At 24.8% G+C, this 12,312-nt stretch overlaps 1 protein-coding gene across 1 annotated transcript; it reads right to left on the bottom strand.

Annotated features, from left to right (window-relative positions):
- Positions 1-7,068: 7,068 nt before the first annotated feature.
- OCT59_008358 (uncharacterized protein) lies at positions 7,069-8,997 on the bottom strand (the record flags this gene model as incomplete). The annotated part of the gene is made up of 3 exons (XM_066142395.1): positions 7,069-8,245; positions 8,301-8,509; positions 8,743-8,997. The coding sequence occupies 3 exons, from the start codon at positions 8,995-8,997 to the stop codon at positions 7,069-7,071; spliced, it is 1,641 nt and encodes a 546-aa protein (XP_065999281.1).
- Between the last annotated feature and the right edge of the window lie 3,315 nt (positions 8,998-12,312).

The following is a 12,312-nucleotide window of genomic DNA, read 5'->3' as shown; positions in this document are numbered from 1 at the left end:
TGATGAGCGTGAATTTAATATTATACGTGAAAAAAATTGATTGGTCGAATGTCTTATGATCGCTGATCATTTTTAGATTATTATTTTGACATTTCGACATTTCTGATTGGCCGAATTACTAAAATTGTAAATTAAAAAATTTTACTTTGTAAAATTCTTATCAATACAACAACTATTAACGTAAGAGAATTCAAGTGCCTTCCGGCTGTTCTCCTTTACGGCGGGTTATAGCTTTCCTAGTTGTAACCATATTAGTAAAAAGAATTTAGGATTTACAATCGTTATGTTTCACAATTTGGTTTAGCGCAGAAGTTACGTTCGTGTGTAAAATTTTTTATTTATTTTATTTATAATAAAAACACTACTACGTTTGTGATCAAGGTAGAAGAAGAAAAATAGAAAAAGGTTTCTTTGATTTTGACTTCTAATACCCTTTTTAAGAAAATTTTATAGCGTAAAAGAATATAATATTAGAAATGAAAGAGAAATAAAATTTATTAATATATATTTTTCCTTGGCAAATTTGATTAAAAATTAAAAAAAATTAGAATAAAAATATGGGATATGAGATAAAAATATGAACGAAACAAAATTAAAAAAAAATGATAAAAAAAAAAATCAATTTCAAAATCCATTATATTCGTGACAAAGCATTGAAATGTAAAATTTATAAAATAACAAGTTTTATGAAGTTAATAAAAGTGTACTTTTAAGATTAAATTAGGCATTAAAATTTCATAAACTAGTATATATAATTGAGTTTTTCTTTCAAAGAAAAAATCACTTTTTCGCATTTCTATTAACTTTTCTCATTCGCTATCAAAAAGGATACTATTTTCAGAAGGATAACCCATAGAATAATTGTTAAGAAGATGTAAAGTTGTTTATTTTCTATTATATAAGAAATTTGTCTTAGAATTGTTTCATACGACATAATTTTATTCTTTAATACTGATTTATTGAAATTTTACCAAATTTATGACGATAATAATACTACAAATATATTGCAATATAGTATTGGATACCTTTTAGAACAAGTTTTCAACTAAAAAAGTTATCTCACTTATCCATGATGGTAAATTTTATTAAATTATTTTGTGTTAATTATATATTTAATACTGTTTAAAATAAAACTTTTGTTTCTTATATGATATAAATTTCTTCTATTTTATTTTTGAAAATTGATAACTAAATAAAAAAATTATATTAAAAATAAACAAGTATCTTAAAGGCTTTAGATTGGTAAAATATAAAATTTTTTAATATTGCGTAATAACATATTCAAATATAACATTTTAAATTAGAAATATTAAAGCTAAATTTTTTAAAAAGATTTTTGTCAAAATTAGTTTTGAAGCTTCAAAAACATTAATTTGCTATAATTCTAAAGTTAACAGAAATAGCTTTAACAATTTTTAAATAATAAAATATAGAAATACTATTTTTTTTTAGAATTTTAGAAGTTACAAAGTAATATTCACAAGAAAAATTTAATTTTGCACTTAAATAAATTAAATAACTTCCTTATAATAACAACATTTATTTGTTCTGCGAAGATTATAATTTATTATACTTTTGTAGCAACAAGATGAATTATGTGTACAATAAAATAGAAGCGGAAACAATCGATAATATAATAATACTGTATGCATTTTTGTAAAGAGAAATAGTAAAGTAATAAAAATATATTTAAATGAATACAAAAATAAATTGTTCGTGACATGAAATTATGAGTTACAAAATTATAAACTAATGAATAATAATTCTGGATTTTCACCAAGTGTTGACGTTTTCGTCATTGAAGTTGTGTCACTAAATTTACTACTTCTTCATCCCGTGAAAGATTTTTTTCTAGATCATTATCTTTAGATGATTTTAGAGGACCATCAATTTTATCTTCTTCATATTCTTCTTTTCCATAATCATTTCTGCGAAGGCGTTCCCATTACAACATTTGCCCACTCAAAGAACGAAAATCTTTTTAATTGACACAATTGTTATTTTGTTGTTTTAATTTGACCGTGAGTTGAACGGGTTTGAGGTTTTGAGCATGAATATTCAGGGAGATTATTACCATTGGAGGACACATATACTTTTGAGTGACTTCGTAAATTCTCACCACTACTTGATCCCTTTTTTTATCTTTTCCCTCAATGACTTGCACAATCTTAGCATCAGCAGTAATTACATAAGCTAATGCAATAGATATGTTTTTATAGTAATTGATGTTATTTTGAGCAAAATGTGTAAAATATCCAAAATAGATAAAAAATGAAAGAAAAAAGATACGAATAATCGCAAGAAATTCTAGTACAAAACAGCTGTGAATAATGATCGTTTGCTTTTAATATTTGTTGATATTTGAAAAACATTCTTATTAGCTTTGACTAATTTTGAACTAAGCGGTAGGTTAGATAAGGAATTCCACGAGAATTCCAAGGTAAAGGAGTAGTAGCATCATCATCACAAATGACTACATCAACAACAGATTATTAATTAGTAAATTAATTATTTTTTTATAAAAGTGAATTATTAACAAAAAAAATTAAAAATTATTGCACGTGCAAATAATATAAATCTATATCTGACCTATAATTATGTACATGTATATTATGTATTTGCACTAAACGCCATAACAAAACGCTGATAGTGCTAATCTAAATATAATATTTCCGACATTGTAACTTTCTGAAGAGCAATACATTGAGTGTACGTTAGCTATTTTGGTGTCATATAAAGATCGAAATTTGCTCCTGTACGCACAATTTGAGCAAAATTGAAAATAATTTTAAGTATACTCGAAGTATTTATTTGTATTACGAGCTTTGTACAGTATCATCAAAATGAACATATTGCGAAAAGATTTCTAATATACTTTACTAAAAATGGCCAATTTTTTGAAATATTTTTATAGACCTAGATACAATGGCTTTCAAAACAATTGTGCAATTATTTTGTAAAATTTTTAAAATATATCAAGATATATTTAAGGTATTTTTGAGATTAAAATATTAAAATAATATCAAAGTTAATTATATTATAATAATAAAATAATAACAAAAATATTAAAAAATTATTGTGATATTATTTTGAGTTATTTTTATAGACCTAGATACAATATAATTACAAAATAATAGCAAAAATATAATAAAAACATTTTGATGTATTAAATGTATTTTTGTAGTATTTTAAAATTATTACAAAATCATTTCAAAAAATTGGCCATTTTTAGTAAAGTAATACACCTGCCCAAATTACCATATACACTTAAGTCTGAACATTTTGTATAAAGTTATCTTAAATTTTTTTTTAAAAAAAAAACTTTATGGTGTGGGTTAAAAAAAACATAAAAAAGTCTCTAAATTCTTATCGTTATACTTATAATATAAAAAAAAATGAGCAAAAAAAGTCGACAAGAAATTTTAAATATTATACATTTTTAATTTAAATCTTTTAACAGAACATACTAACAAAGTCAACAACTGTAAAATATTATATATTGTTAATTGTACTGTAAAACGTTATAAATATAATAAACACTTAGGTGTTGTTCTTCGAAGTCTTTGGTAAACTCGGGAATGAGGTTGCTAATTTGTTTTCCATTGCATTCCATTTTCTTTGTACGTAGTTTTATCTACAGACAAAAATTTACGAGAGTTATTTTTTATTTATTTTTCTTTGTAACGTGATTTTTTTTACTTTAAAAAGGTTGTCAGAATGGTTAAAACTTGCGGTAAACAAGTATATAGAATCTCTAAGCCATAAAATATCTTTATTGATAAAAATATAAAAAAAAATACGTTATTATACTACACAGATTTAAATAGTGTATCATGATTTAATATCATTATTATTTTTTTCGCAATGTGATGTAACGAATACACAGATATTATTACCTATTTAACAATGATGATTGGTTACTTTTTTGGTTACTTTTTCTCCGACTTAGCAAAATATCAATCTCATCTTGTAAACTTTTATAACTAAACGTTCGGCTACTGTAAACAGCTTCCGAATGAATAGGTTTATTCGGTTTCCAATTCATTAAGGTATAAATGTAACCGGCATTTTGTGAATTGGCAAGTTGATTTGTAATTGTTCCATCAAAACAACCGAAATTATGAAAACCATTCTTTTCAAAACGATCATTCTTATCATATAACCTTATATTATTACTTATGGTTTTATAATTGCACCTGAATAAATTAGATCCGATAATATTGTTACTAATTACGACATCAGTTTGCCTTCTATGATAACACCAAAACTCAATAGAATTTAATACATCCTTTATGCATGGGCGTTTCGAAATTAATTTTTGATAAACACGAATATAAACTTCCAAATATTTAAAATTCTGACATCTTGAAAATTATAAATTAAAAAAAAAAAATTGTAAATGTTTAAACAAATTGAACTTAAATTACTTTAATTGAATTGTGTAATGTGAAACGTGTGATATACTATTGAAGTCATGTGTACACGTTCCAATTCCGGTTAATGAAATTTTTTATCATTTTTCGGCTCCTTTTTAGAACGATGCAATCAGTCATCGGCCGCAGCAGAATGTTGATTTTGTTTTATTTTATTCCATTCATGAAATTACCTGCAACATTGTAAATTTCTTGATTTAATCTGATTTTTTCATTTAAATAAAATTTTTTGGCTTTTTTTAAAACCAAAAAATTTTTTACTTTTAAATTTTTTTCCGATTATTAATTTTTTCCCTTTATAATTTACTACATTTTTTTTATCCATCCCAGGGTAATACAGCTACTTGACTGATCATCATGGTTTTTGATCGTATCCTGACTGTTATTTAGCGTAGAATATTAAATTTTTGTTCTGCTATTATGGTTCGTCACCAATATAAAGGCTAACCGACTTTGCATCTTGTGTTGAGATCACTGTATTATTGCTAGTATCATCATTAATATCCTGTACGATACAACATTTTAAGATATGATTACTAGACATTTATTAATAATGTGAACAAGATGAACCCTTTTCTTTTTAACAAATTACCAGAGGAATTTACTGTATTCACGTAAAAATGGGCAAGAATTTTTATATTAAGACTTTAAGAGTCAATTTAAATAAGAGGATAACGTTTATAACGTATTTTATGGAAAATTGCAAAATGATTCAAAATTAGGTTAAAAAAACATGTTTGTGGTACTTCTGTTTGTGAAATGGGTGGAAATTTATTCCACGCGTGAGATGTAAAAAATGCTTTTTTTTATCATCGCCGGGGATAATACTTATCCATCAAGTAAGAAAGTAATAATGACACACTTATATTTTAATTGTCATGCAGTGTGAATAGGTCTAGTTTTTTACTATTATTATGATGGCATTCCCGCATTAGTAGGAAATAAATGTAATAAATTGCACAATTTATATGATTATACAAATAACAATGAATTGTGTGCAAGCGTTATACAGTATATGAAATATTATTATTAAATACAAATTTTATTTATCACACGAAACAAATGTTGCAGTACTGTGAAATTTACAAATTCATTACAAAAAATATTTTGTATAAATTACAAAAAAAAAATTTTTTTTTTATCATAAAAGTTACATTGTAGCATTAAAAAAAATTACATCTACTGTTGAAAAAAAATACATATATATTGTTACCATATCTCATTATAGCAATCTATAGTTATAGAAAAAAAATATCTCACTAGTAACTCTTTTACATAAAGTTACTAAAGTGACGCGCAAAATCGCGCAAATTGCACGTGACTATTTGTTGCGCAGAAAAGGTGGTATTTTACTATAAATATATGTAAGAAAAATCTGGTGTAAGCTACTTTATCAAAAAAGATAATGAAAAAAAAAATTCCCAGAAAAATTAATTATAACGATCTATATTAATAATAAGAATCAGGAAAAAACTGTGGCGCTACAACATCGATCTGATCACTGATCCAAACCTAAATGGTAAAGAATGTATTCGGGAAAAAAAATTCAGCTTGAAAAAAAAATAGCCAAACCAAAAAAGGAAAAGGGGAAAATGAAAAAAAAATGAAAAAAATTTGAAAAAAATAAAAATGAAAAAAAAAAATTTGTGCAGATGGACAGAGAACCTGATTTTGAAAAAAGAAACTAAAAGGAAAAGGGAAAGAAAAATTGAAGAAAAAAAAAATAAAAAAAATAATTATTTTTCAGTTTTGGAAAAAAAACTCTCTAAATGGAAAACAAAAAAAAAGAAAGAGGAAAAAAACAAAATTTTTAAAAAAAAGAAAAAAAAAGGAAAAGAAAAAAGGTGTTTCAAAAGAGAAAAGACGAAGAAAAAGAAGAAACAAAAGTAAAAGATCAGTTCAAGAAAAAAAAATGAAGATTAAAAAAAGGGGAACTGAAAAAATTTAGATCGGTTGGATAGAAAACTGAAAAAATGAAATTCTGATTAAAATTTCATTAACCGGAATTGGATTAGATGTACAACAGTACATGACTTGCCGATCAAGCGGGTCTTACTATAATCAAAATTAATTTACACAGATGTTAGTCACACAAACACCATTTTTTAATTAAATAGAATTACACCCGAATTTTATTAGCTATTAATCACTTTTTTTTATATTCATGATACTAAGCTTTTTGGAACATTTTTAGAAAATTGTCATTATAATTTGGAAGTGATTAATTTAGATATTAGTATTTAATTCTGAGAAATCAATATGATTTTTAAATAAATAACATTAGTTTGAAATTTTTAGGTATGAAAAATTAAAAGATGAAGATTAAGGCAAGAGATATAATGTTAGTGAATTTTTAGTCCACTTACTTATTTTATTCAATTTGAATAAATAAATAAAGTACTTTAAAAGTCAATGACTCAATGTACAGTAACTGTATATATTTGTGCATTCTGTTTAAATATTGCTTTCAATGATGTAGAATTATGTTGAGTCACATAGTACAGTATATATGTAGTGTTAATGAATATATGAATTAATATTTTTTCATAATAGCTTTATATTTTGTTATAAAATTACTGACTAAATAGCACTTAAATGTATAATTTAAATTGCTAAACTAAAATAGTACTTTAAATTATATTACATTATATGTATAATTTGATATTACTTCATCAACAGGTTTCCATAAAATACGTCGAAACCCAATTACTAAGATAACAAATCCTTTTAATTTATTAGGATTTGATTTAACTATTTTAACACGTTCATCAAATATTCCTGAGCTAAAATAATCAGCAACTCTTCCCTTTGCAATTGTATTCATATATGATTCCAGTTGTCTTATACCACTATTCAATACCTCACCTATAGTTGTCTGATTTGTTCTTTTATACTCTTTAGACCAATATGTATATGGTCTTTTTAATAAGATTTCTTCATCTTCCTTTTCAAGGATTTTATCTAAGTTTTCTAGTTCATTTGCACCATATTTAATGTTCTGATTTCTTATTAAACCAACTAATGAAATATATTTTAATTCTAAACTAATATAAATATCTCCTGTTACTTTCAAAACAAAAATATCTGAATAGCCAAAGCAACCTGATCCCTTTAGCTTTTTACCATCCATTACTAATGAAAGTTCTGGAATACAATATTTTAATGGTAGAAGATTTTCAACAATTGCCTGAAGCATAGATTCATCTGCTGAAGATAAAGACATCCTTGATCTTGTTAATAGAAAGGTCTTTAAAATTTCAATAAAAGGTATAATATTACCTATAACAAGACTTTCATATGCTGAAGCAACAAGAAGTGCATTATTAATAACCTGCCTATATATTAAATTATTTTTATTTTGTTCTAAAATTTGAATTTGTTTCTTCCAGGATCTATCTGTATCATCAGTATCATTATCTCTTATTCTTTTCAGTTTTCTTGTTTGTCTATCTTGAAGAATAATTTTTTCATTCCATTTTTCATTAAAAATAGATTCTAATTTTTCACCTAAACAATATTCTTTACTTTTAATATCATTATATGTATAACAATTACGAAATATTAAACGAATATCTTCTTCAAATTCTTTTAAACTTTTGTATTGATTATTTTCTAATTTTAAATTTATAGTAAATAGGTCCATTGGATGTTTTATAACCTTATTTTTAACATCCTCATCAGCATATTTATAAAATAAATAAGCATGAGATTCATTTTCAAGTTCATGAAATATATCATAACAAAAGTTAGTAAGTTTAATGTTCTCTTTAGATAAATCTAGTTGTGAAGATTCAGAAATATTTTTAACAGAACTTTTAACTATTTTTTTTGAAATCTTGTTGTAAAGTTTCAGAATGTTCAACTGACTTTTTTGGAAGAGATGTAACAGTGGTAAAATTATTTTCTCTTGATTGTAATGTTTCAGTAAGTTTAATTGGCTTTTTTGAAAGGGATGTAGTAAATGTATTTTCTTTTTCACATTCTTTAATAATTTTCTGATTTTTTTTATATTCTTTAATAACTTCTTGCCAGAATATTTGCAACTCTTTCTTGCGTTGGGAGTGCTCTGTATTTACCTATTATAAGAAAACAGATTGTTAATTGTATGCTAAATTTTTATTTAGTAGTAAAGAAGGTACATAGCCAATTCCTCCTCCAGAATTAGCAGACTTTACTAACAACAAAGTTAGGGTGCCTGGAATGAGAGCCCGGAGTGGTTACCGGGCGAACGAGACCAGTAATTCTCACAAAGTGACTACGACGAGTATTAGGAGTTACCCACCCTTTGCAAAATAAAAACAAAACATACCTTTTTCTTTAATTCATCAAAAGTATTTGAATCCAATAATTGTTTTGCTTTATTTAAAAAGCGTTTATTCCAAGTAATGTTAAAGCTTTGTTGCCACTTGGTTGGTATTAATAAAGTGTTAGTAGTTAGCTGAGTTAGTGAAGCAATAATAGTATTTTTGTTAAGTATTAAAAATCCATGGTAAGACCAATTTCTTGGTTCATTTAAGTAAGAAATAAGAGCTTCATATCCAATATAATTTTCATCTGTATTCATGATTAATTTGTAATATAATATAATATAAGTAGATTGTATTAATATAATATAAGTGATTAGTATTAATTATAAGTAGATTAGTATTAATTATAGATTATAAAAAATTTATAGATTATAAAAGATTATAAAAAATTTTCAAAGAGAATTTAGACATCTTAAATACAAAAAAAATAATATGGTTTGTACTGATATATTGATGCAAAATTAATTGTCAATCTGACCCATTATTACAAAAAATGACAAACTAAAATTCATCAAAGTTTATTATTTTTTGTAATAATGAGTCAAACTGACAATAAATATTATGTTTCATTATAATATTTTTTTTATAGTCATATCATTAGTTATTATTGCAACACAGATGTATCATTTAGAGTAAAGCTGTATTAGATTGTGTATATTAATACAATATTTCCCTAATTCTTTTATTAATAATGATACATTCTACTTCAGAAATATTTGTCATGACTAGATAATTTTGTAAATTAATAAAAAACATTTGATCAATTAATCATGAAGTAAATGTGTAATAAAGAATAATAATATTAGGAAAAATTTTTATATGAAGTCCGTCAAAAATAATAATAGTTAACACTCATCAAAGATTGATCTATATAACAAATAACAATGTGTCATCTGGTATATATGCGTACTACATCACATATTATGATAATTAATTTGTTTTTTTTTCTTGGTTTATATCATTAGTTTGTTTTAGATTAATATAATAAATTTTAAATTATGAATCTATTTATGCAATATGATGAGCCATAATGCCATATTTATTATCATATTAAAGTTTTTGTAATAATAGGTTAGACTGACAAAAGCTGAGTATTTGTAGTGCATCATATTGTGTCAATATTAAAATATATTTCTTTAGTAGGTCTTAGAAAATGAATGAAAAATCTAGACAAATTACTTGAAAAAGAAAATGAAGATCTGAGTCATATTATTTTTTATATTTAAGATCTCTAATTTCTCTCTCAATGAATACTATACTACTTTTAATAATAAATACATTTGTTTAATAAATTTACACTTTTGTTTAATAATCTAAAAATACTTTTTGTGAGACACTTTGTAAGTTAATAAACATGAGTATAGGAACTAAAAACTATATTAGATATGAGTAAGAAAATTGTATAACAACCTCTAGCAAGATCTTTATTCAGCTTCTAATCAACCCTTTGACCACATTACTTTTGAAAAAGTGTCAAAGCTTTAATATAGCCTGAAACAATTGCTTTTTAGTTAAAGAAAAGAACTGTTGAATACAAATACTTTATTTGTTGAATTAAAAAAAAGGTGCGTTTGCTTTTATTTTGCAAAGTATGGGTAACTCCTAATACTCGCCGTGGTCACTTAGTGAGAATTACTGTTTTGACAACCTTGGTAACCACCCCAAGCTCTCAACTCAGGTGTCCTTACTTTGTAGTTGATAAAGTCTGCTAATTCTGGAGGAGGAATTGGCTATGTACCTTCTTTATCACTAAATAAAATTTAATGCACTACTAATAATCTCTTCTTATAATAGGTAAGCACTATTATTTTACCTTAAAACCTTATGATAACCCTGTATAATTTAGATGGTGAAGTATATTGTTCGGATGTTAAAATAAAATTTAATTTGGAATGGTCTAAATAAAAAAAAACATATAATTTACTCACAATCTTATTGTAATAAGTATTATTGCTTATTTTATAATAATAAACTTTTATTGTTTTTTTACCAATTAAATTTTAAATTGCTAAATATTTAGTAGTTGTATTGAACTGAATTGATGTAATCATAAATATTTTAACAAAACATTTGTTATTATATTTATTTTGTTAGAAATTATTTGCTTTATATTTCATAATACTTTTAGTTTTTGGGTTTATTAGTAATATAGTAATTTTGTGTAATAAACTTGTAAAATAGTCACCAGGAAAAAAATGGTAGCTGGATTTATGTGCCAGTTCTTTAGAGCTAAGGATTAGGGTTAGGATTAGAAAAGGGATTAAAATTAGGATTAGATTAGGGTCATATAGAGTCACGGCGGTCACACCCTAACCTTATAATATTCTGGGAAAGAAATTTTTTATATGTAAAAATGCTAATTGTCACGCAATCCGGCTACTATTTTTTCCTGGGTTATTTATATACCTATCTTATCACATGATTATTTAATTACTGCATAATCATGCGTCACTTCAGAATATATTGATTACATTGCACACTATTAGGTCTTTACCTCCCCATAGGATGGTCGACAATACCATATTCCTTTACTACTAATAATGTAATAATTAGCACACTATTAAACATTTGACTACGATGAATCTCTTTCCATTTCTCTGCCTAATAAATAAATAAATTAGAAATAATATAGTTAATATAAATGCATCTTGTCTATACCAAGTATAGTTAGTACCACACTTCATACTATACTACAACATTGGAGGAATAATGAAAACTTATCAGATAATTAAGAAAACTAAGAAAACTATTCAATACTCATCACAGATAAAAAGAGATTATCATTAATTTTGACAATTTGGCTAGTAGTTAATTAGTCCATCCAAGTTGACAAGACGATTCTGTTACTGTTTAGTAATTTAATAATATATTACATTTATAGGTGCCGTCAGAATTGCCGAATTGAAATTTAATACGGGCATCACAAAATATGGATTTTACAATTTAAATATTTAACAAATCATTGAGACCAGCATTATAGATTTATGATTACAAATCATCTACAGCATAACCAGAAAAAAATATTTACTTACTTTGTATTTTTGACATTAGGCATTACGGTAATTTAATATATCACGGTATAAGCTTCATATACCGTAATCAATTCTGACGGCAAGTATAATTACATTACGTACCTTAAAAAGTCAATATTAAAATCTTGTATCATGTTCTCATTCATTCTCCTTTTGTTTTGAATTTGGATACCATTACGTTACGTTGCGTATAAATAATATAACCAATGAAAATTAAAATCATTAAACTAAATTTATACGTTTAATAGATTTACTTACATAATTACCTTTAATTGGTAGGTTTTACTCATTCAAACCAAGTTTTTATAACAATATTTATAATGATAAAAACAAAAAAAAAAGGATTGTATCTCTGTAATGATCATTTTATTAAAGATAGAGCAAAACTTCTTTTGGAAAATCGTCATACCATATTTTCCAATTTTGTCATTAAATGGTTGTCAGGAGCAATGATTATTATATTAATCATCAACGCCATAATAATTGTTACCAGTATTGTATAATAATCATTTTGAACTTAACATTTGTGTGCTGAATAAA

This window comes from Rhizophagus irregularis, chromosome 16 (genome assembly GCF_026210795.1).
Source record: "Rhizophagus irregularis chromosome 16, complete sequence".
Classification (NCBI taxonomy): Eukaryota; Fungi; Glomeromycota; class Glomeromycetes; order Glomerales; family Glomeraceae; genus Rhizophagus; species Rhizophagus irregularis.
The sequence above is the reverse complement of the archived record's forward strand: the minus strand, read 5'-3'. Positions and strand labels throughout refer to the sequence as shown.